This window comes from Nuphar pumila, chromosome 15 (genome assembly GCF_984573655.1).
Source record: "Nuphar pumila chromosome 15, dmNupPumi1.hap1.1, whole genome shotgun sequence".
In the NCBI taxonomy this organism is placed as follows: Eukaryota; Viridiplantae; Streptophyta; class Magnoliopsida; order Nymphaeales; family Nymphaeaceae; genus Nuphar; species Nuphar pumila.
In genome coordinates this window covers 33,376,239-33,403,506 of record NC_143263.1, presented here as the reverse complement: position 1 = coordinate 33,403,506, position 27,268 = coordinate 33,376,239, and the positions used below count along the sequence as shown (strand labels likewise).

General features: G+C 36.1%; 1 protein-coding gene across 2 annotated transcripts in view; it reads right to left on the bottom strand.

The window, feature by feature from the left end:
• The window catches only part of EMB3103 (Pentatricopeptide repeat (PPR) superfamily protein), a 58,319-nt gene that overhangs the window by 18,448 nt on the left and 12,603 nt on the right, over positions 1 to 27,268 (bottom strand). For both annotated transcript variants that reach the window (XR_016428087.1, XM_089990187.1), the window contains exon 7: positions 2,992 to 3,311. Coding sequence is in view for 1 of the 2 variants with exons in the window: in XM_089990187.1 (XP_089846313.1) it covers positions 2,992 to 3,311 (320 nt within the window). In the remaining variant the exon portion in view is untranslated. The remainder of the gene's footprint in view (positions 1 to 2,991; positions 3,312 to 27,268) is intronic.

Sequence of the window (27,268 nt, the reverse complement as noted above, 5' to 3'; positions counted from 1 at the left end):
AGTTCTGGGATATTTGAAATTTGATTTTTTGGGTATTTCAAAATAACAGTTTAATAATAAATTACAAGACAAACCAGTTCAAAGATACAATAATCTATCAATCTTTATGTGTTGATTAAACATATTGGCAAAAAAAATGATTCAAAGATCTAACAAAAAAGTGAAGCATACACGTATCGGTGCTTGTACTTCATGTTCTGGTGTTGGGTGCCTTTGAGTGTTGTTTTATGAACACATATCATATCCTTCATTGTATATAAAAATACATTTTTGTACAAAGTCTGTATCACACTTGTGCATAACAATCTGTACCCTGTCATCCTTATTTTTTGATTTTGACAGAAACACCCATATCATACCAGTTGTGCTGATCTTGTACAGTATGCTTGTACATGTATCCATGTGACAGCATTTCCCTTGGTCATAATTGGAATTTCTTCTGGTGATTCATTCTCTTATTGTTGTTTTACCTTGTTGCAACTAATTCAATCTGGCTTTTTATGCAAGATGATGTGTTGCTGTTCTCAATGAGGTGAGATCACTAGAAAGGAAAGCTAACAAAAGCTAGGGTGTCTTCTGAAGAAGTTTAGCTGAAATTCCTAAACCATTCTATTTAGAAACTTGAGTTTAAGTATGTTTCTAGACTCAGTTACATGGGGCCTTCATTGAATACGAAAGACATGCTTGTTATGAAGAAGTTTCTTCATGTAACTTGATCTTTCCATGTGACCTTGTTATGAAGAAGTTTGTACTTTTTCTACTCTGAACTTGCAATTTTTTATTGTCAACTCTTTAGACTATATGTTTACTGAAAAACATGGTTTGAGACAAATTATATATTGTTTTTCTTTTAAAACCAAAAGTTAACAAAACCCGGTCCGAGTCACCGAGTTGACCCGCCGAGTCACGAGTCAATAAAGAACGAGTCGAGTTCCGAGTCACGGGTTTTAAAACCTTGATATTGATATTGTTATTGACACTTATATTGTTATGATCCTTTGAGTTTTTGCATTTCTTTGAGATGTTGTAGTTTTACTCTTATATGATTCATACTTATTGACAATTTGATATAGTTGTTTAGAATTGTTGATGATTTATATCTTCATATGAAATGTCTGTCAAAGTTATTGAAATATTGTTTGAGCATGCTTGCCTCTTGGTGTCTATCGGTGGAAATGTGTTGTTTTTGTGACTGGTTATTTTAAAATTACTAGAGATTTGAATTTTTTTTATAACACTTGTTTGAAAGGCTTATTGTACCTTTTACATGTTTTTTTGCACTTGTTTTGAAATATTTTTAAATAGTTCTTCTCGTAATTATTTAAATGATTGTGATTTATATTAATTATTGTATTTTTTGTGTCTTTCGTGTGCTTGGCCATCCTCTCTCTTCATATATATATATATATATATATATATATATATATATATATATATATATATATATATATATATATATATAAACTAATACTATATAGCAATCCCTTTTGTGTTTTTCGAATTTTGACTATATTTGTGTTATAATCTTTTTGTTGTAGTTGTTGCCTTGTGTTGTTATTTCAATGTAGGATCTAAACAAAGTTATGGATTGGACAACAAAAATATAACCAAACTTATCATGGGCTTAGGTAGCCCTCTCTACGATGGTCAAACACGGGGGAGCACAGATGATACTTCGGCTTGGTTCAAGCTCCAAAAATGAGTAAGTTGGGTGATCTGGATCCTAGGCTAAGCTGTGAAAGGATTTCTGCAGAGTAAGGTTGCTCAAGTTTTTTATTCCAGATCCTCAAAATAGGGAAAAGGCCCCCTTATTTATAGAATTTGAGCGGATCTGGATATGTTTCCTACATATCCGAGATCCAAAGGTAGATCTAGGGATGTGATTAAAAGGATTTGAATAAAAGGTTGGGATTTGATATTGGGGAGAAGATTAAGAGGAGATTTGTAGATTGGATTCCTAATAATGATCACGGAGTTTCCTTTGGAAGATCTATTGTTGTTGAAAGGCTCACATTAAAGATTATCGTTTGAGGTTTTTGAAGACCTATTCTTGTCCCTTGTATTAGCTTTACAAACTTTCGATTGTCCACCGTAAGTTTGAGGGAGGGTGTTAAGATATATGCATTGTATTATATTCCTAAGTATACTAAGGTATACTTATAGGTATTTTCCTTTGTATTTTATTGTATCCAAAGTATACCCTTTGTATACTTATGTATTGTATCTTTAGATATTTTTAGATCAAGTATACATAATGTATACTTAGAATAGGTTCTCTTATTTTAGTCATTATTTTAATCTTTTTTTGTAATTTTTATTTTTTCATTATTATTTTTATTTTTGGTCAAATCAAGTTGACCAAACTAGCCATTGGGACTAAGCCTAACGGCTAGTTAAAGGAGGTCCAACTAGCCGTTAAGCTAGCCCTCCTCTCTCCCTTTTGATCTCCCCTCTATAAATGTGAGTTTGTGTGCCTTGTGTAAGGTGAGAGAGTGATGGATAGTTGTGTGTGTGTGTGTGTGTGAGAGAGAGAGAGAGAGAGTACTTTGTAGTGAGGATTAGGTTTGTAATTTCTGTACATTTTTATGATTAATAAAATTCTTTATTTTTTTATCCTTTGTTGTTCCTAACTTCCTATGAATGTCTGAGTTTGTTGTTTTCTGTTTAGCTAAATGCACTATGTTAAATGCATTTAGTATTTTGTTCATTATATTTTTCAACCTTTATTTGTACCTCAGGTTCCATGCCACTTCGTGACACTGCATGCATAACCTTCCACTGGACTAACACTGTATCGAAAATATACTGCATATTTTTCAACTGCCAGAACACATTCAGCTGATAATTTGTTTTACTAATGGAAAAGACTTCCCAGATGCACGCCCATTCACAATTGATGGATGAAAAACATAATTATGTCAAAAGCAAAATGTCTGAAACTCAACGTGAAGGAAACAAACTTTGTCATCAAGAGTGAACAAAATCACTAACCTCATCCAGTTGATGGCCCTTTCTGTGCATGTCTTCAATGGTACGGTATGCTAGACTATACATCTTTTGCTTGCAGAAATATTTAATGAGAATTTGGAATGTGTTCCAATCAGGAGAAATTGCCAACTCGTCCATTTTCCTAAGAATCTTCATTACATGTTCCATTTCTCCAGCTCGGCAATAAGTTCTGAGTAAAGTATTCAGCATTACCAAGTCATATTTGTAATTGTTGGCCTCGAATTCCTCTGCTAGCTTCTTGGCGTCTTCAATAAGCCCATTGCGACAACATGCTGAGATTATAATACTGTGGGAGTAACCTTCTGTAGAGAAAAGCAAGTAAATTCATTATCATAGTCTGTAAGTAAAAGCTAAATTCTTCCAGAGTAAGTTGACAATTGTTTGACCTATTCTGCTGTTTCCCAAGACAAAAAAACACGAAAATATTGGAAAATCAAACAAACTTCTTGGAGGATATGAAAATTAATTCTACATAAGGTTGCAATATGAATTAACAGTAATTTAAGATTAAAATATCAAAACTTAGAGCATCCAATTAGTTAATCTACTATTTATTGTCATAAACACAAATGAGCCAAACAACAGGGTTATGGAAAAAGGCTAACACCATGATTCTAACCATGAACAGGAACTGTTTGAACATCTGATAGCATATGAATGCCTTTTACATAATTTAAAGAGTAGGATTGGACTCGAGGGATATATTCCAATCACCTAGTTGACTTTCCCTGTTAAATAAAGTCGTTGTGAGCCTTGAGACTCATTTCTCCACAGTTTACTTGGACTGACCATGTCTTAGTTTACTCAACTGTCAAGTAAAAAGTCAACCAAATTCAATTTAGTTGCACAAAAATCAACTTCAAGACCTTGACTGAAGCTGCCTTCTTAATGAAGAGCCCAACCTTGATCAAAAGTTTGTTTTTGCCTTGTCAATACTAAATCAACCAGTACAGGTATAGGAAAGATTTCAAACTACTCAGCTTAGGTGATCAAATCTGTGAAGAGTTAGCCAAGCAAACAAGCCGTGATGACTTTGTCTGATGTATAGAAGTCTTTTAAGGCCCAAGTAAGCCCCAGTTTTTTGTTCATAAATGATCCCATCTGAGATCCAAGTTAACACATGTTTTCGACATCGAGTCTATTATGTTGGCAATAACTGTACATAGCAGGTTTTTAGTGAGACTTTGCATTATTTAGGTCATACTTGTAATGAAGTAAGTGGAAATATAACCCAAGAATGCAAAAGCATTAACCAAGTCCAATACTGAGAATACAAACAAGAAGTCCTCGATGGGACAATACAAAAACCTAAAAAAGGCAACAGAATAAAAAATAGAAATCTTTATTGAAGAGAGCTTGAGAAGCTTAAGAAATACAAGGGGAGAGGTCCCCTATTTATACACAAAATATGAGAGAGAGACCATTGGGGGCTCCCACATAGAGTCGTTGGGAGCCCCCAACGACTCTATGGTAGGACCCCCAATGTAATTTCAAAAAGAAAAAAAAGAAATAAAAAACAAAAAGTTACATTTAATTAAAACAAAAAAAGATCTAACCTAGTAAAATAGTTGTTTCTAGAAAAAAAAACTATGTGAAAAGACAAAAATACCCCTATCAGATAATCTTGACAAGACATATATATATATATATATATATATATATATATATATATATATATATATATATATTTTAACACCCCCCTCAAACTTTAAGAAGAGATAACCGAAAGTTTGTTAAGGAGAAAAATAAAACGAAGAGCAGAAAGAGCTTTGGTGAAGAAATCTACCAACTAGTACTCTGATGTGACATATGACAAAGTAATAGTTTCTCTCAGATATTCGTCACGTACATGGTGACAATCCAAATTCATATCCAATCCAATTGGATCTCAACCCGAACCGAGTCCTAGTCAATATGGATCCTGGACTGAGTTCAGATCCATATTAACATTGGTCCAACGGAGCGGGTTGAGTCCGATCCAAACCGAAAAGGACCCAAAAATAGAAGCCAGTCATTTTAGAAAAATGTATTTTTTGAACCAACCGAGATCCGATTTCGATAAAACAGATCTCCTACAAGATCTACATTCTGAAATGGATCTAACTACGGTCTCAGATCAATTTTGCTTCCAAATTTTGCCTGAATTTAATCCAAATTTTGCTCGAATTTAAAGGTCAAAAACAAATAAATTCACAAATTTCTCTTAATATATTTAGATTTTGTCAGTGGGCTCTAGACCAGAGTTATCGAAAGCTTCTTAGGTAGGTGGGAAGCTCGCTTCGGAAGCGTGATACTCCTCGCTTTCGAAACTTCATTGGAAGCTCGATTCCCCCACGTTCTATGCTTCTCATACACGTGGTCTATGCATACTATATGCTTTTCTCACGTTTCTTTTATCTTTTTCATGTATTTTCTCTCACGCTTCACTCACTTTCCATGTACTTTCTTTAAATTGGTAACCATCATTGTTAGATTTTAACAAAAATTTAACTCTTTTACAGAAAATTCATGAAATATAAGAATGATCAATTTTATTTTAGTTTTTATTTGTTTCTTGTTTCATTCCATATTGCTTCATTTTTTATTCATATTTCGCTTTTAAATTGAAACTTCGCTTCCCGCTTTATATAAATTTTAAAATGCCTCGCTCATCGCTTCTGCTTCCCATATCGTTTCCCGCTTCCGCTTCCTAGTTTGGCAACCTTGCTCTAGACCATGTCCAGACCCAAGTTGGCATCGTCCCATATTTAACTAATTTTTATAATTAAATATAAATAGTTAATTTAAAATTATATTTTTGAGCTTAAAAATATGAAAAAATTACAAGATATTATTGTTAAAATGTAACATATAAATATATAAAATAATATTATTATTATATATTTTTATTTTTTACTTTTTCTTTTATTTATATTTTTTGTATCTAGTTCAATAAGAACTAGATACCCCTTTTTAGTCAAGTTCTAGTTGGAACTTGACTGAGATATAGTTGTTGGACTCTAGTCCAACAGCTATAATAAGAATCGTTGGACTAGAGTCCAACGTCTCTTTCTTGGGAGAGCAACAAATGAGCTCTCCCCACTTGTTCTTCTTTGTATAAATAGGGGTGAACCCCTTCCATGTAAATCACCCAAAATGCTTCTTAAGCATTCCTGTTATTAATAAAGATATTTTTATTTCATTGTTGTGTTTTCCTTTTATACCTTTTATAGGTTTTACTTGAAGTGTCTTTTTAGACATTCTTGTGGTGGATTCAAGTGCTTATGTGGAAGGCCACCATTTCATTACATGGTATCAGAGCCGTGGAGATCTTAGATCGTAAAAAGCTTCCGCCTTGTTTTCCATGCCTCACTTGCAAAAGGTGTTTCATCACTTTGTTCTTGGCTCAAGAAGGTTCGTTTGAAGAAAGAGGCTATTGAAGTAACGCTTGCTACAAAAGTTTGTATTATTCATCATTATCTTTGCCTCTTATCTCTTCTTCTCTCTTTCTATTATTTAACTCTTGTAAAAGATGGATGATAATGATAAAATTATCATCATACCCATGAAGCTGAAATAAAATGGGGATCTTCGAAACACGAGCTTAGATTAACAAGGGCAAGTGTCAAGAATGACACTAAAGCATAACCCTTAAAAAAGGTATAACTGGAAAGAAAATAAAAATAAAAATGTATTCTTTATTGATATGAAAAACCAATTGCTTAAGAAGCATTGGAATTAAAATACAAGAGGGGCTGCACCCCTTTATATACACAGCTGAAAGAGGACTCAATAGAGCTGTTGGAATGTGTCAGTCCAACAGCTCTATTAAGAGCTGTTGGACTGTGTCAGTCCAATAGCTCTATTGCTAGTCAAGTCTGGACAGGACTTGACTAGCAACAGTCATTCTAGTTCAAACTGAACTAGATGACATAAAGACAAAAAATAAAATAAAGGAAAAAAATTACAGAAAAGAAAGAAATGAAAAATGTATTTATATATATATATAATAATATAATATTATTATATATACATATATGTACAGTTTTACATTTTAACACTCCCCTTCAAACTTACGGTACAATGAGCGAAATTTTGTCTAAGAGAAAGTGAAATCGGGGAGCAGCGAGAGGCTTTGTAAAGAAGTCTGCTAACTGATATTCTGAAGTGACATATGGCAGATCAATTATCCCGTGTAGATATTCCTCTCTGACGTAGTGACAATCCATTTCGATGTGTTTGGTGCGTTCGTGGAATGTTCTGTTACTGGCAATGTAGATCGCATTTTGTTGTCACAACACATTTGTGAAGCCTTTGTTGCTTCAGCTCCCATGTCAGCAAGCAGTCGTCGGAGCCAAACTACTTCCATGGTCGTGGTTGTCATGGCTCTGTATTCAGCTTCAGTGGATGAGAGAGATACCTTCTGCTGCTTTTTACACCTCCACGAGATCAATGATTCCCCTAAAAAGACACAAAAGTTAGTGGTTGAGTGTCTGTTATTGGGATCACCTCCCCAATCAGCATCAGTATATGCAATTAAATTAAGAGAAGAAGAGGAAGATAAGAAAAGTCCTCGTGAAAGAGAGGACTTGATGTATCTGATAATACGCATGATTGCTCCCATATGAACAGAAGTAGGAGCATGTTGAAATTGACTTGCTGTATGAACAGCATGTGCTATATCTGGTCGGGTAATGGATAGATAGGAAAGTGCCCCGACAAGCTGTCTGTAAGGAGTAGGGTCTACAAGAAGTTCTCCATCATCAATCTTCATTTTAACATTAACAACTTCTGGAGTGTCAACTTTCTTATCATCAGTAATATCAGACCTGAAAACAATATCAAAAGCAAATTTAGTCTGAGATAATAAATATCCTCTAGAAGAATAAGCAACTTCAATGCCTAAAAAATATCTCAACAAGCCCAAATCAGTCATTTCAAAATGAGATTTAAGAAGTGTTTTGATTGTTTCAACTCCCTGTTTATCGCTTCCGGTGATGATCATATCATCCACATAGAAAAGAAGCACAATGATCCCTGCATCAGAATTCTTAATAAACAAAGCAGTGTCAGTTAAACAGAATTGAAAACCAATATCAATCATAACACGATTAAACCTATCATACCAAGCTTTTGGTGCTTGTTTAAGTCCATAAAGAGCTTTTTCTAAGCGAAGGACTTTACCCTTAAGAATACTTAGACCAGGAGGGGGTTCCATATATACTTCTTCAACTAGCTTTCTATTTAAAAAAGCATTTTTGACATCCATTTGAAAAATAGACCATTTTTTGATAGAAGCTAAGGCAATTAAGGTTCGGACAGTAGTTATACGAGCCACCGGAGCAAAGGTTTCTTCATAATCAATCCCATATTCTTGGGCATAACCTTTGGCTACTAAACGGGCTTTATATCTTTCAAGAGTACCATCACTCTTGGTTTTAATTTTATAAACCCATCGACATCCTATAGTTTTCTTCCCTGGAGGAAGATTTTGAATATTCCATGTAGAAGCCTTTTCAAGTGCATCTAATTCAGCTTTCATGGATTCTATCCATTTGATATCATTTTTTGCTTGAAAATATGTGGATGGTTCTTCATATAAGTGAATTAATGCAATAACTGCCCTATATGTGGGTGAGAAAGACTCGTATGATACAAACTTTCCTGGAGACCTCGAGATTCGGGATGATTGTCTAGTTGGAATGTTAGAATATTTCTCAAGTGCACATGGAGGATTAGACTCTTGTCGCCTGGAATATTGAATACTAGTATCTCTATGAACTTCTTCATTTTCAACATTAAGATCAATAATTCTTTGATCATCATCAAAGTTACAGTCAAGGTCATATTCATCAGATGTTGATGTTAGATCTAGCAAAAAGGAGTACTCAGTGACGTCTTTTAATTTTCTAAAATCAAAGAAGCTCTCCTTTTCAAGAAAGGAAACATTTCTAGACACATATAGTTTATTATTTTTGAAGTCAAAACATCTATAACCTTTCTGGTTTTCAGCATATCCTAAAAAGGCACAGGGAATCGCACGAGGGGAAAGTTTATCATTTTTGTCAGTAAATATGAAACATTTGCACCCAAATATTCTTAGTCTAGAGTAGTCTGGAGAAATGTTCATAAGTTTTTCAATGGGAGTGATATTTTGTAACGAAGAAGATGGCATCCTATTAATGAGATAGATGGCAGTTAAGGCAGCTTCTGCCCAAAAGTCTTTCGGGACTTGATTTGCTATTAATAAAGTCCTAGTGGTTTCTATAATATGGCGATGTTTTCGTTCTGCCAGTCCATTTTGTTGAGGTGTATAAGGACAAGATCTTTGATGTGTGATGCCATGCAATTTAAGATAATTTTGAAAATCTGTGGATAAAAACTCTCCCCCTGAATCTGTGCGAAAAATAGTAATATCATTTTGAAACTTGTTTTTAACCATATTATGAAAAGTTTGAAAGTATGAAAATACTTCAGACTTATATTTGAGAAAGTACATCCACGTATGTCGGGAGAAATCATCGACAAAAATAACATAGTAAACAAATCCTCCTTTAGAAATTACTGGTGCAGAACCCCAAACATCCGAGTGTATTAATTCAAGTGGTCTTGAAGAGAAAAAGGTTCTGTTCTGAAATGGTAATCTTTTCATTTTGCCGAGAATACAATCTTTACAATCAAATGATTCAGAGTTACAAAATTTCCCTAGATTTGGAAAATGTTGGATTTTGGCTATATGTGGGTGACCAAGTCTCTTATGCCACAGTTCCAACTCTATTTTTTGAATATTATAACAAAAAGCTTTCTTCGGCATTTCCAAAAAATCCATGTAATAGAGCCCTCCTTCTCTATGGCCTTCCCCAATCAGCTTGCCTGACTGGCGATCCTGTACCCAACAACCATGAGAAGAAAAAGAAATATTACACCCATAATCAGAAATTTGAGATACAGATAAAAGATTTAAATTTAATTTGGGAAGATGTCTAATTTCTGGAATAAAATTTTTTTTTGTTTTATAAATTTTTTCAAAATTTCCTATTCCTTCTATTTCAAGAGAAGTCCCATCAGCAGTAAAGACCTTTGACACACTTGTTTTATTTTTAACACATTTGGATAGACTTTGATTATTTGGGGTCATATGAAAAGATGCACCAGAGTCAAGAAGCCAAGAAATTTTACCTAGATCAGAAAAAGATGAGGTTGTTGCGCCGGTTGAAACTTCAGATGAGGAAGAGGCACATTTGATGAGAGGCTGAAGAATCTCCATTAGTTGGGCTAGGGAAACTGGTGCATCCTGATCTTTAGGCTCCGATCCAGCAATTGCAGCTCTTTTTTCTCTCAGCTCCTTAAGTTTGGGACATTGTGGCCTGTAGTGTCCCGGTTCATGACAGTGATGACAAATAACTTTCTTCTTGACATAGTCACCATTTTGTCGGTTAAAGTGAGGAGGCCTATATGATCGAACATGATTCCCTGGTCTAGACACGGCTAAAACGGAATCTTCAATTTTTAAAGAACCTTTCCGGAGACGATTTTCTTCCATTGTTAACTCTTCAATAGTTTCAACAATAGAAGGAATTTTTCTCCGGTGAAGTAGGGCCGATTTAGTGGTTTCAAATTCCGGCCTTAATCCAGTGATAAACTGGTAAAAATGTTCAGCATCGAGTTGTTTCTGACGAAGCTCGATGTCTTCGGCACAATGCCACTTTGGTTCTAAAAGGGAAAGTTCTTCCCAAAGTTCGGACAACCCATTGTAATATTCACGAATAGTTTTGTCTCCTTGTGTCATCATTCGAACTTTTTCTTGGAGGTTGCACACGTGTGCAATATCTTTAAGGGAATACATATTCTTAAGGTATTCACATGCCTTATCGGCATGATCAAATTTGGCAAGACTTGAGCATTTTTTAATGTCAACGTTATTGATAAGCCATGACATTATCTTCGCATGAGATATTCTCCATTCTTTCCATTTCTTCTCGTATGAGGCAATAGCCTTGATTTTCTCTTCTTCCGATAAAGGGACCTCTTTATCTCCCTCCTTTTTAGTAAGGGATAGCTTAGGTTCCGAATCGGAACCATCCACAATCCCCCATAAGCCTTTTCCCCATATATGGTGCTTCATGATTGAAGCCCATGTTACATAGTTCGTATCGCTTAGTTTCATAGGCATGATGGTGACTTTATCATTGTCATCCATCGATTACAAGGAGAGAAAGAATAGGGATAGAAGAGAAACAAGAAGGAAAATGAAAAAGAAAGAAAAAAAACAATACAACAAGATGTGAAATCTTCTCCAATGAAGTGATAAAACACTTCTCTTCAAGTGGCGAACACTTTTGCAAACGGGTACGGAAACCGAGGCAGCTTTTCCTCGAGATTTAGTACTTCCGTGGCTCTGATACCATGAAATAAAATGGGGATCTTCGAAACACGAGCTTAGATTAACAAGGGCAAGTGTCAAGAATGACACTAAAGCATAACCCTTAAAAAGGGTATAACTGGAAAGAAAATAAAAATAAAAATGTATTCTTTATTGATATGAAAAACCAATTGCTTAAGAAGCATTGGAATTAAAATACAAGAGGGGCTGCACCCCTTTATATACACAGCTGAAAGAGGACTCAATAGAGCTGCAACAGCTCTATTTAGAGAGAGCTGTTGGAATGTATCAGTCCAACAACTCTATTAAGAGTTGTTGGACTGTGTCAGTCCAACAGCTCTATTGCTAGTCAAGTCTGGACAGGACTTGACTAGCAACAGTCATTCTAGTTCAAACTGAACTAGATGACATAAAGACAAAAAATAAAATAAAGGAAAAAAATTACAGAAAAGAAAGAAATGAAAAATGTATTATATATATATATATAATAATATAATATTATTATATATACATATATGTACAGTTTTACATTTTAACAGAAGCTAAATGATACAAATTATGTAATGTGGGCTTCGATTATGAAGCACCACATTTGAGGAAAAGGGTTATGGGGTATAGTGGATGGTTCCGATTTGGAACCTAAACTATCTCTCACTAAAAAAGAGGGTGATAAAGAAGTTCCTCTAACGGAAGGTGAGAAGAGCAAGGCTTTAGAAATTTATGAAAAGAAATGAAAAGAGTGGAGGATAGGGCATGCAAAAATTATGTCATGGCTAATTAATAGCGTAGACATTAAGAAATGCTCTAGTCTTACTAAGTTCGAGCATGCTGATAAAGCTTGGGAATACCTTAAAAATATGTCTCCCTTAAAGATATTGCACATGCGTGCAATTTACAAGATTAAGTTCGGACAATGACTCAAAAAGATAAAACCAATCGAAAATATTACAATGAGTTGTCCGAACTTTGGGAAGAATTGACTCTTTTAGAGCTGAAATGGCATTGTCCTGAAGACATTAAGCTCCGTAAAAAACAACTTGATATGGAGCATTTTTATCAATTTATAAACGGTTTGAGACCGAAATTCGAGTCTACTAAATCGGCTCTTCTTCATTGAGGAAAAGCTATTATTGATACTATAGAGGAACTAACTATGGAGGAAAATAGAATTAGAAAGAATACTTCAAAAACCGAAGATGATTTTGTTCTAACTGTGTCTAGACCGAGTAATCATGTACGCTCTTACAGGCCTCCTCATTTCAACAGACAGAATGGTGATTATGACAGAAAAAAAAGTCATTTGCCACTATTGTCATGAACCAAGACACTATAGGCCTCATTGTCATAAACTAAAAGAGCTCAGAGAAAAGAGAGTTGCGACTGTTGGATCGAAACTCAAAGATCAAGATGCACCGGTTTCTATGGCTCAATTAATAGAGATTCTTCAAGCTCTTATCAAAGGAGCTTCCTCCTTGTCAGAAGCCTCAACTGGAGCAGCAGTTTCATCCTTCTCTGATCCAGGTAACTTTCCTTGGCTTCTTGACTCTGGTGTTTTTTTTCATATGACTCCAAATGACAATAGTCTATCCGAATATTTTAAAAATAAATCAAGTGCGTCAAAAGTTTTTACAGCTGATGGAACCTCTCTTGAAATAAAAGAAATAGGAAATTTTGAAAGAGTCCATAAAACTAAGAATTTTTTTATTCTAGAAGTCAGATTTATTCCTAAGCTAAATTTAAATCTTTTATCTGTTTCTCAAATATTTGATTATGGATCTAATGTCTCATTTTCTTCTCATGGTTGTTGGATACAGGATCGTCAGTTAGGCAAGTTGATTGGGGAAGGCCATAGAGAAAGAGGACTCTATTACATAGATGTTTTGGAATTGCCTAAGAATGCTTTTTGTTATAATATTCAAAAAATTGAGTTGGATTTATGACACAAAAGACTCGGTCATCCTCATCTAGCCAAGATCCAATATTTTTCAAGTCTAGAAAAATTTTGTAATTCTGAGAATTTCATTTGTAAGGATTGTATTCTTGGCAAAATGAAAAAGTTACAATTTCATGATAGAACCTTTATTTCTTCTGTACCACTTGAACTTGTACATTCAAATGTTTGGGGTCTTGCGCCAATTATTTCAAAAGGAGGATTTGCATAATATGTCATCTTTGTCGACGATTTTTCTAGACATACTTGGATTTATTTTCTTAAACATAAATCTGAAGTCTTTTCATACTTTCAAACATTTCATAATATAGTTAAAAACAAGTTTCAAAATGATATTTCCATTTTTCGCATGGATTCAGGAGGAGAATTTATGTCCAAAGAATTCAAGGATTATCTCAATTTAAATGGCATTACACACCAAAGGTCGTATTCATATACACTATAACAAAATGGACTAGCTGAACGTAAACATAGACACATTATGAAAATAAATAGGACATTATTAATAGCAAATCAAGTTCCAAAGGTTTTTCGGGCAGAAGTTGTCCTAACTGATACCTACCTAATTAATCGAATGTCATCTTCCTCTTTGAAAAATATAACTCTTATTGAAAAACTTATGAACATTTCCCCAAACTACTCTAGATCTATGTCACATGGGTGCGGGTGTGACATGGGTGCGGCGCAATTCCAAAAAAATTGGACATGGGGACTCGGCTATATATATTAAAAAATATATATTTTAAATATATATAATTATATATAATAATAAATTAACACATAAAGATTGTAAATTTTAAAGCAAAAATAAAAAAGCAATTCTTAACAACACAAACTTACCAAAATATAACACATAAAGAAGCTTGTGAGTGTGATAAACAACAAAACTTATCATAAATCTGCCTCATCGTCTGAATTAGAGGGAAGAATAGGATCGAGGTAGTCCATGTTGAGAGTATGTAAATTATGTTCTCCCTCCAAGTCAAAATCTTCTGTATTTACATCGCAATTCTTGTATGGTCTACAACTGCATCAAAAAATGACTATATTAGTATCTAACTTAAAACTTTGAATACAAATATTTAAATACAAACTTTGAATACAAAGAAAAAAAAGTACCTATACTCTTCTTTGGTGCGGCGAGAAATTAATCGTAGGTTTGAGTGAACATAAACCAAATCCTCTGCTCTTTTACTAGTGAGTTTGTTTCTTTTAATGTTGTGAATTTGAGCATATGTACTCCAATTTCTTTCACAACAAGATGATGTAGCAGGTTGGGATAACAATTTCATTGCAAGACGTTGCAGATTTGGTGTCTTTGGTTCATATGTTGCCCACCAATTAAGGGGATCTTCCTCGTCCCTTCCCACAAGTGTTGCTAAAGAATCAAATCTCCCAGTAGAAAACTTGTCAAACTCACTATTTACAACCTTAAACATGTGAGGATCATTAAAAAGTCTTCCTAAATATATCATTCTATTTCTTGATATCTCAGGATCTTCATTTAGAGAAACACGACCAACACTTGTTGTCAACCATTTTTTTGCATAGTATTTTGGATTGAGAGAGTGTGCCATGCAATGCAAAGGTGTATTGCTTTTATCCCATCTTCTCACTAAAACTGAATGTACATGATTGTAAAATTCTGAATCATCAAGTGCAATATCTTTCTTTTCATGTTTAAAAATGATACTTTGAACTTTTTCAATCATATTGTCCCACATTTCATAAATTCTATGAAGCATGGGTACATCTCTGTCAACTTCTCTCAACATTTCCCAAATAGGCTCTGTAAATTCAACAAAATATGTAATTTTATCCCACCAAAAATCATCACAGATGCATTTTTTGATAGCTTGAGCCTTGACATCATCTTCAGTACGATAAAAATCCCAATCTTGATCAGCCACCATCATCATCAATGCATTCTTGAGTTGCTTAATTCTTTTTATCATAACAATTAGAGAAGCAAAACGAGTTTCAGCAACTTTCAGTAACTTGAGATCAGAATGCCTATTAAATATAGAAAGGGCATGATGATGGTTTACAACAAAATTTCTAATATTTCGAACATCATGCTCTATTTCCTCGATCCATAAGCACATTTCATGTGCATGTGCATCATCTTTTGATGGATTGCATATACTCTTAAGTGCCAAATTTAAACTGTGTGTTGCACAAGGAGTCCAAAAAATATGTGAATATGTATCTTCACTTGCCAAATTCATTCCTGCACGACTGCAAATTGGAGCATTGTCAGTAATGATTTGCACCACACTTTCTTCACCCACTTCTTTTATCACTTCAACAAATAATCTCTTTAAATATTCAGCATCTTTATACTCTCCAGAAGCATCAACAGTCTTCAAAAAGATTGGCCCATTTAGTGAGTAAGCAATGAAGTTTATCAGTGGTCGCCTTTGTATATCAGTCCACCCATCAGAAACAATCGACACTCCATGTCGTTTCCATGCAAATTTTTGGGTCTCTAGCAAGTCTTCAATTCTATTTTTTTCCTCTGCAAGAATGACTGTTCTTAGTTTTTCTGAACTAGGAGGCACATAACCACTCAAATTGCAATTAGCCAAAGATGTAATCATATCTTTCCAGTATGGACTTCTAGCTACATTAAAAGGAATTGAGCTTGAGTAAAAGAATCGACCAATCTTTTTATCAATTTCTGCTCTTGCCATGTTTTTGAATGACGCTTGTATTGTTTTATTGCTTTCCATCTTTCTTTTTTTTAAAAGCTCTTCTTGTATATCACTAGTAGTAGGAAAAGACAAATTAATCGAATCGCTTCTCATCTCTGCAATTTTCTTCTTTTCAGCTTCCTCTTGTTCTTTTTTTAATTGCTTTAACATGTCTTTGTCAACCCCAGAACATGCCCTAATTCCTTGACCACGAATATGCAAAAGATGTGCTTTCACACGCGTATAAGAACCTGTGAAAACAGTATTTACATAGATTACAATGAAACTGCACATTCCCACCACCACCACTACTAGCTTTTACACCTTTTGTCACAAGCCTCCAAAGTGGTTGAGAAACTTCTAATTCAGGGTTAGAACTTGAACCAAATGTATTGACACTACCGCTAGAACTCGCCATTATATCTGAAAAGTGAAAACTAAAAAGAAAATAAGTAAATAAAATAAAGTTAATAAACACTTCAAAATAATAGTAATAGGAGCTCCAGGTTCGTTCCCCCTGTGCAAATCAGGTTCAAACCAGGCCCTCCTCTGCAAACCAGGTTCGAGATAGGGGGCCTACCCCCTATCTAACGCAAAAAGAAGGGGCAGGGCAAGCCCCTGTTGAACCTTATCCGTGTCAGGGGCTTCGCCCTTGCCAAAAAGCCAAAGGCAGCAGGGGAAACGAGGAGGGGTCGAGCCTCTCCTCATTTTCCTTTTGTTCGGTAGGGGTAAGAAGGAGGGGGCTCGGCCGACCCCCCCACCCCCCCTCCCTGCACCCTCTGCTCGTAGAAGAGGGGCTCGGCCCCTCCCTTTGCCTTCGCTTCACAGAAGAGGGGCTCGGCACCTCGTTTCCCTTCTGTCCGGTGTGGCAAGGCTCGGCCTGTCAGCCGAGCCCCCTCCTTCCCCCCCTCCTTCTTACCCGTGCCGAACAAAAGGAAAATGAGGAGGGGCTCGGCCCCTCCTCGTTTCCCCTGTTGTTCGGCGGGGCAACGATCGGCCTGTCAGCCGAGCCCCCTCCTTCCCCCACTCCTACTTCTTACCCCTGTGATAAAAGGGAAACAATGAGGGGCTAAGCCCCTCCTCTATGAATCGGAGGTACAGGGAGGGGTCGAGCCCCTCTTCTGCGAGCAGAGGGTGCAGGGAGGGGGGGTGAGCCCCTCTTCTGCAAGCAGAGGGTACGGGGGGGGGAGGGGCCTGCCTGACATAAGCGAAACGAGGAGGGGCCAAGCCCCTCCTTTGTGAATAGGAGGCACAGAGAGGGGTCGAGCCCCTCTTCTGCGAGCAGAGGGTGCAGGAGGGTCGATCGACATACCTGTTGAGTGTTGATGGAGGGGGAGACGGTGGCTGCCTGTGCGTATCGTCGTCGGAGTCTGAATTGCCGGCGTGAGTGTAGGAGAAAGCTGCAGGGGCGGAGAGGGAGAGGCAAAATCGAGAGGGTAAGCCCCTCCCCCTGTCGATAAACCCCTTTTAGGGTTCGGTTGCAAAAGAAATTTGGATCTGGGTCGGGTCCGGACCCGACCCAACCCGGATCCAAAACGTAATTTAAAAATCGAAATGGACATTTTTGGACTCGGTCAAAGTTGACCGAGTCCAAAATGTGGACGAACTCAGCCTCGACTCGTTGACCAAGTCCAACTCGGCGTTGACCGAGTCCGGGCCGAGCCCGAAGCCGCACCCGTGTCGGGGCGTGTCGACTAGGGTGCGGCACCTCCTTAGCCGAGTCTGTGTGACATAGCTCTAGATTGAGAGTATTTGGATGCAAGTGCTTTGTTTTCACTGACAAACATGATAAACTCTCTTCTCGTGCGATTCCCTGTGCCTTTTTAGGATATGCTGATAATAAAAAAGGCTATAGGTTTTTTGACTTTCAAAATAACAAATTATATGTATCAAGAAATGTCTCTTTTCTAGAAAAGGAAAGTTTTTTTGATTTTGAAAAACCCAAGTCACTGAATACTCTTTTATGATAGTTCTAACATCAAAACCTAATCTTGAATATGACTTTGAGAGTGATCAAAATACTATTGATGTTGAACACAATGATGACAATGAAGAGCAAATCCATAGGGATGTTAGATTACAATATTCAAGATGAAGTGAGTCAAATCTTCCATGTGCACTCGAAAAATATTCTAAAGTACCAACCAGAAGGTCGTCCTGAGTCTCAAGACCTCCTAAAAAATTTGTGTCATACGAATCTTTCTCACCCACCTATAGGGCAGTTATTGCATTAATACACTCATATGAGGAACCATCATCGTACTCTCAAGCCAAAAATCATGTAGAATGGATAGAAGCTATGAGAACTGAGTTAAATGCACTTGAAAAGGCTTCTACTTGGACTATTCAAGATCTTCCTTTAGGTAAGAAACCTATAGGGTGTTGATGGGTTTACAAAGTTAAAACCAAGAGTCATGGAACTCTTGAAAGATATAAAGCCCGATTAGTGGCCAAAGGCTATGCCCAAGAATACGGCATTGATTATGAAGAAACCTTTGCCCCAGTTGCTTGTATGACCATTATTAGAACATTAAATGCCTTAGCTTCTATTAGGAAATGACCCATATTTCAGATGGATGTCAAAAATGCTTTTTTAAATGGTAAATTAGTTGAAGAAGTGTACATGAAAGCTCAACCTAGTATTAGTATTCCCAATGGTAAAGTTCTTTGTTTAGAAAAGGCTCTTTATGGTCTTAAACAAACACCAAAAGCTTGGTATGACAGGTTTAGTCAGGTTATGCTTAATATTGGTTTTCAATCCTGTTTGACTGACATTGCTTTGTTTATTAAGAAATCTGATGCAGGGATTATAGTACTTCTCTATGTGGATGACATGATCATCACCGGAGGCGATAAATAAAGAGTTGAAAATATCAAAAAACTTTTTAAAACTCATTTTGAAATGATTGATTTAGGTTTATTAAGATATTTCTTAGGAATTGAAGTTGTTTATTCCCCTCGAGGGTATTTAATGTCTCAATCTAAGTTTGCTTTTGATATTGTTTTCAGGTCTGGAATTACAGATGATAAGAAAGTGAACACTCCAGAAGTTGTCAATATTAAGATGAAAATTGATGATGGAGAACCTCTCGAAAATCCTACTCTTACAGACAGCTTATCGGAGAACTTTTCTATCTTTCTATAACTAGACCAGACATAGCACATGTTATGTTAGCATATGTATATATATATATATATATATATATATATATCTTCAAATACACCATAATACCCGATAGGGGTATTATGGTCTTTTCACATAATACCCGATACGGGTATTTATTTTCTTTCTCTTTTTGTATTTTTTTTCTTTTTTTCTTTTTTTCTTTTTTTCTTTTTTTCTTTTTTTCTTTTTTTCTTTTCCTTTCTTTTAAGCCACATAGGGGGGGCCACCATAGAGTCGTTGGGGCCCCCAACGGTCACAAATGCGACCGTTGGGGGCTCCCAACGACTCTATTGAGAGCCCCCTTGTGGTCCCTTGAATGTATAAATAGGGGCATTCCCCCTTGTACTTTGTATTACTTGTAGAGCTCCTCTTTTAATAAAAAGAGTCTATTATTTTTATGTGTAGCCTTCTTGTAAGGCCTTTTCATAGTATCCCTTAGTGGATTTCCTCTTTGTGTGTCTTTGTGCCAAGTCCATTGTTGGACATTGTGAATGCATTTGTATTCTTGATTCTTCTGCATACTTCATTACATGGTATCAGAGCCATCCGAACCTTCCAAGGTAAAATCTTGACTCTCTCCCCACTTCTTTTATATATCTTTTTGCTAAATCAATGGAGACCAAGATCGACCTATCATTCAAGCTCAATGGGAAAAATTACATGATGCGGGCATCTGTAATGGAAAATAATCTCAAAGGAAAGAAACTTTGGGGTTATGTAATGGAGATTGTTCCGGAACCCCAACTTAAGCTCACAAAGATTGAAGGAGGTCAAGAAAAAGCTCTTGAGGGAGATGTTCGTCTCAAAGCAATTGAAGACCATCAACGACAAATGGAGGATTGGGAAAACAACCATGCAAAAATCCTAGCATGGTTTATGAACAATGTTGAACTCAAGGTATGTGCAAATATTGCAAAATTTCGCTTAGCCAATGAAGTTTGGTTTTTTATGAAGGGTATGTATACTCAAAAAGATCTTGCAAGAGCCTATTTTTTGCAAGAAAAAGTTAGAACTACAAAACAAGGGGATAAGAGCATCCAAGATTACTAAACCCTTTGTGAGATGAATTGGCTCTTTTAGAGCCTAAATGGGTGGCCATGGAGGATGTGGAGCTTAGACAAAAACAAATGGAACAAGATAGATTGTTTCAATTTTTATTTGAGATTCGTCCCGAATTTGAGCAAGTAAGATCCTCACTCCTTCATAGATCCACTCTTCCTCTGTTAGAGGATGCCATTGCCAAAATTACTCAAGAGACTCGGCATGGCATGAGTAAAAGTGTGGATGAAGTTCTTGCCGTATCTAAACCCGGCAATCATGTTAAGACATACAAACCACCCCATTTTGGAAAACAAGGGAATGGTGGAAGGAAGATGATTATATGTCATCATTATTATGAGTCGGGACATATCAAACCCGCATGCCCAAAATTGAATGGGACTTTCAAGCCTAAGGTGGCTTCCGTTGAGGAATCCTCCATTAAAGAAGATGAAGGCAAAAGTGGGGATCTCAAAGACACACTTGGACAAATATCCATGGCTCTCCGACAAATCTTAAAGGCTACTTCCTCCACCTCTGGTGCCGTCATTGCCTCTTCGTCACCTCTCGGTAAGTTTTCTTGGATTTTAGATTCCAGAGCTTCTTTTCACATGACTCCCCATAAAAATACTTTAACCAATGTATACACCAATTCAAAAATGTCTTGTGTCTCTACGGCCGATGAAACTTTTCTCAAAATAAATGGCATTGGAACTTTAGATCCTAAAAATTTCCAAAATTTCTTTGTTCCAAAAGTAAGAATAGTTCTTAAACTAAACCTCAAACTTTTCTCTGTTTTCCAAATTGCCAACCATGGATGTAAAATATCTTTCTCATCTCAAGGGTGCTTTGTGCAGGATCTCCAGTCCGGGAAGCGGATTGGGCAAAGCTATAGAAAGGGAGATCTTTACTATATGGATCACTTGACGCTCCCTACAAACTTTTTTTGTACTTATGTCCAAGATAAAAGTATTGAAACATGGCACAAAAGACTTGGACATCCACGTTACTCTAAAATGTATCTTTTTCCTTTTGGAAACAATTTTTGTAAAAAAAAAGATATCAATTGCAAAGATTGCATTTTTTGAAAAATGAAGTCTATTTCATTTCCTACGAGAACCTTTATTTCAATAAGAGCTTTTGAATTGGTGCATTCGAATGTGTGGGGACCATCTCTGGTTTTATCTAAATGTGGTTATTATACTATGTGACGTTTATTGATAATTATACTAGATATGTATGGATCTATTTTCTTAATCTTAAATCAGAAGTCTTTAACTTTTTTAAAGAATTTTATGCAAAAATTCAAAATCAATTTCAAAGTCACATATCCATTCTTAGATCCGACTCTGGTGGAGAATACTTATCAAATGAATTTTAAATATATTTAAAACAATATGACATCTGTCATCAAAGATCATGTCCAAGAACTCCCCAACAAAACGATCTAGCGGAAAGAAAACATAGACACATTTTAAAAACCACTAGATCATTACTTATTTCTAAAAATATTCTTAAAAAATTTTGAGCTGAAGTCGTGTTAACCTCCACTTACCTAATCAATCGGATGTCGTCCTCAAAATTAAATAACATCTCTCCTTATAAAAAACTTTTTAAAACGACTCCCGATTTCAATCGCCTTCGCATTTTTGGATGTAAATGCTTTGTTCTTTTACATAAAAGAGATAAATTATCACCAAAAGCAATTGAATGTGTATTTTTAGGATATGGTGAAAATCAAAAGGGTTACAGATGCTTTGACTATAAAAACAATAAGTTATATGTCTCAAAAGATGTGACATTTTTAGAAGATTAGAACGGATTTGAAATATTAAACAAACAAAATGAAATTGAATATATGTTTCTAAATGATCGTTTAGAAGATATAAATAATGACTCTTTAAGTCATCCAGAAATATTAGAAGATACGCATAATATTGAAGATACATATAATATTGAAATATCACCAACTCATGGTGACAATCTTCATGTCTACACCCAGCGTGAGCAAAAGAAACCTATTAGTGCTTTAAAAAAAATCCCGTGACTTAACGACCCTCTAGAAGAAACTTCCCTTAGGCGATCCTCTAGAGAATCAATTTCACCTAATAGGTTTGTCTCGTATGAATATCTCTCACCAAATTATAGAGCTTGTCTAATAGCCTTATATTTATACTATGAGCTCTCTCATTATAATCAAGCAAAAAATATATCACATTGGATTGAAGCAATGAGGGTAGAACTAGATGCTTTAAAAAGGCTAAAACTTGGGAAATAGTTCAACTTCCTCCAAATAAAAAAGTTATTAGATGTCGTTGGGTTTACAAAGTTAAGACAAAAAGTGATGGTTCCTTAGAACGCTATAAAGCAAAATTAGTAGCTAAGGGATATTCACAAGAATATGACATTGACTATGAGGAGACTTTTGCTCTAGTAGCTCGAATGACTACTGTCAGAACCATGATTATTTTAGCCTCATCTAAGAAATGACCTCTATTCCAATTAGACGTTAAAAATGTCTTTCTTAATGGCCAATTAAATGAAGTATATATGGATCCTCCGCCGGGAATTATTGTTGAACAAGTCAAACTCTTAAACTATCAAAAGCTTTATATGGTCTTAAACAAGCCCCTAAGGCTTGGTATGATAGATTTAATGCTATCATAATTAAGTTGGGATTTCATTCATGTTATACTGACACTGCTCCCTTTGTTAAAAGTGCAAGTAATAGTATTGTAATTCTCTTACTTTATGTTGATGATATGATCATCACAGGCAATGATGAAATTTGTATTATTAATGTTAAAAATATGTTAAAAGATAATTTTGACATGTCTGATTTAGGCTTTCTCAGATATTTTCTTGGCATTGAAGTTGCATACTCTCCCCGTGGGTATATTTTATCTCAAATGAAGCTTGTTGCAGATATATGTTATAAATCTGGAATTTCAGATGATAAAAAGGTAGAGACTCTAGAGGTTATCAATGCTAAACTACAGTTGAAGGATGGGGTTCTACTGGAAGATCCTACACCCTACAGACAACTCATTGGATCTCTCACCTATCTAACTATCACCAGACCAGACATTACTCATGTTGTTCACTCTGCTAGCCAGTTTCAGCATGCTCCTACCACTGTGCATATGAGTATCGTTCTTCAGATCATTTGCTATATCAAAAATACTCTAACTAAAGGGCTATTTCTATCCTCACTCTCTTCATTAAATTTGCTTGCTTATACTGATGTTGACTGGGGAGGAAACCCAAATGACAGAATCTCAACTAATGGTTTTTGTGTCTTTCTAGGAGATTCTTTAATTGCTTTGAGATGCAAGAAACAACAGAAAGTCGCGTTATCTTCTACTGAGACTGAGTACCGAGCTATGTCAACTACTATAATGGAACTTGTGTGGCTTCGAAGTCTTCTTCAAGATATGGGAGTTGAAATTTCTGGCACTTTGAAGCTTTGTTGCGACAACAAAAGTGTCATCTATATTGTCAGTAATCACACCTTCCATGAGCGCACCAAACATATAAAAATGGACTGTCACTATGTTTGTGATGAGTATCTCTGTGGGACAGTTACACTGCCATATGTTACATCCGAATATCAGTTTGCAAACTTTTTCACTAAAGCGCTTCTTGTTTCTCCTTGGCAAACTTTCTATCATCTCCCCGTAAAGTTTGATGGGGGTGTTAACATATATATCGATACGCATATATATATATATATATGTATTTCTTCAAATATACCATAATACCCGATAGGGGTATTATGGTCTTTTCACATAATACCCGATAGGGGTATTTATTTTCTTTCTCTTTTTATGTATTTTCTTTTTTTCTTTTTTCCTTTTTTCCTTTTTTATTTTCCTTTCTTTAAAGCCAGATAGGGGACCCCACCATAGAGTTGTTGGGGCCCCCAACGGTCACAAATGTGACTGTTGGGGGCTCCCAACGACTCTATTGGGAGCCCCTTGTGGTCCCTTGAATGTATAAATAGGGGCATTCCTCCTTGTGCTTTGTATGACTTGTAGAGCTCCTCTTTTAATAAAAAGAGTATTATTTTTATGTGTAGCCTTCTTGTAAGGCCTTTTCGTATTATCCCTTAGTGGATTTCCTCTTTGTGTGCCTTTGTGCCAACTCCATTGTTGGACATTGTGAATGCATTTGCATTCTTGATTCTTCTGCATACTTCATTACAATGTTGTACACACAGCCAGTCAGTTTCAACATGCTCCTACCACAGTCCACATGGGAGTCATTCTGCGTATTGTCAGATACATTAAGTCCTCTCATTCACGAGGACTTTTCTTGTCCTCTACCTGTAATACCCACGATTTTTATCAGATAAATAAATTTAGATTTTTAAGTCATTAAGGTGATACACGAATATTTTATTGTTTTAATTATTTATTCGTAATTGGATCTTGGATGACCTATTTGGATCTTCATTGTTGGATCCCAAATATCCTGTTTAGAACTCCGATATTCCATTCGGATCTTAGATATCGGACCACGAACCTTAAATTGAATATTTAATGATAGATTTTGGTCAAATGGATTGGATCCTTGAAGTTTAAATCAAAATTTTAATGGTAAAATTTCTATATTGGGTCTACAACACTTTAGTGGGATTATTATTGCCTAGGCGATGTTCGGATCCATAACATTTCATTTGGATCTTCGTCGGAACTTCAATATTAATCTGGATCCTTGTATGGAAACCGTAAGGATCAATCTATATTTAGTTGGATCCATAAGAACTCATTTGGATCCATAGTTCCAAATCATATAATTAAAACTTCAGATTCCTGGATCCAGATTTATTAAAAGGATCCATAAAGGAACCATATATATATATATATAACTGTACAAATAGATATGTATGTATCATAAAATAAACATATCATGTGGATCTGTAATTGGATCTATTTGGGTCCGATCTTCGGATCCACTCCGCAGAGCTGACGTGGATCCATACTGCGTCTGGATCCAGGGTCGCGGACTCGGACCCGGGGCCATGCCTGTGTAAAGAGGTAAGTGAAAAACAAAAACAAAAAAAAACGATAAATCGTGTTAGGGTTCATTTTGAACCCTAAACACGTTAAGTAAAGGATTCTGGGTGCGTAGCCGCCAAGCAAAGGGAGGAAGGTAACTGCTTCCTTCCGTTTCGGGCCATCCTCCTTAATTACTCCCCTCCCACACCTCTCTTCCATCTCTCTCGCTCCTCTCTACCTCCCACACCTCTCTTCCTCCCACTCGCCTCTTCTTTCTCCTCCCGCACTCACTGTCTCACTGTCCCTCTCGACCCGAACTCGCCAGCAGAAGCAACCGATGTCGGCGATCTCCCTGACTGCGACAGCCACCTCCTCGTCGGCGGAACAGGTAGGTTTTCCTGTTTTCTTCTTCTTTTGGGTATTATGTGGGTCGAGTATGGGGAGCGGGGGCAGTGAATAGATTTACGAGTGCAGTGAATCCCAAATCTGACAAGAAATTTTGGGGATTTAGGGTTTAAGCTACCGAAATTCCAGAATCTCCGATTTGGGGATTTTGGAGTTTCAATAGTAAAGAGATAGAGTGTCTGGCATGGATTTAATTCTGGGGAAATCGAGTTGTTGTTCGGGATTTCACGGTGAGCCCCAAACCGAAACCCCAAATCGTTGATTTGGGGGTTTTGTAAGTCTGTCAAAGAAGAAAAAAAAAGGGGGGTTTTCTATTCCTGCTGTAGGATTTCTGAAATTTTTCTTTTGGGTATTGACGGTGTTCGGTCATGTAGGGGTGGTCGGCAACACCTCCATCCATGGCATCTTCGAGGAGAAACGCTGGAACAGGTAGGATTTGCTGTGTGTTCCTTGTTTGGTATATCATAGTTCGAGCATGCTGTGTGGGTGGCCAAAATCCCTAACAGGAAAAAGAGGATTTCAGGTTTATGGTGCTGAAAATCCCAAATCGATTGAGTTGGGGATTTCGGATATCAGAAAGAGGGGTTCAATCGGGCTAATGCCTTCCATGTTGAGATTTTATGTGTAAATCAATAGTATGATAGATGTCACCATGTATTAAATCATTGCTAGGTTTAGATTAATCATGTGTTTTGGTATGTGGTAATCTGTGTTGAAACCCCAGTCCTTTGAATTTGATTGGGTATAATTGCATTGTACGTTTGATATCATTTTTCTGTTTAAATGTTGTTACCTGTGAGCATGACCAGTTTGTATCACTATATGCCTTGTAGATTCAACCTTTACATGCTCTAGCTTTGGATGCAGGTTAGCTCTACCATTTACTAATATGTATGCTTAACAGGGAAATTCGGTCATGGTATTGTCTTAGTTCTAATAGGGTAGGGGAGAGTGTTGCTATTAATATTAGGGGTTGAACTGACATTGTTCTATACATAGTAACTTATACAGATTGCTCCTGACAGAAAAATCATTGGTTATTATATTATACTTTATGCTGTGAAAAAGAAGAAGAAGAAGAAGGGATTAGTCATTTGCATAGCTTGTCTGCGATATTCAAATATAGATATATATATTTATATATACCTCTGCATACTGAATTCTGCTAATAAAAGGGAATTTACTTTGGAATGATTACCAGTGGGACATATTGTGGTTATTCGTTGCTAATTAGTTCGATGTATAATTTGCTGCAATTCAGATGAACCATAGTGGTGCAATATTTCTACTTAAATGTCATTATAGCTCAGAATGTTGTTGCCTTTTTTTGTGTGTAATTAAACCACAATAAGTTCTTTGATATATGTGTGCTAAGTGTGGCTCTGAAAATGTAGACTTATCTTAATTGTTGGTTCCTGTAAAATGGTCATACTAGCTAAACTATTATTGGATCTCAAAGGAGGATCAATGTTAATCTATGTTGTTGTTTCATCATAGGATTCTGAAAAATTTAGATTGACTAGCCCTGTATGTGATATCCGTGATCTCTGTTAAATGAAATCTTTAGGTTCACAACATCATGTGATAGGATTAGGAATCAACATGCTTATTTTATGGGATCGTTAAAATTGTTTGGAAACGGAT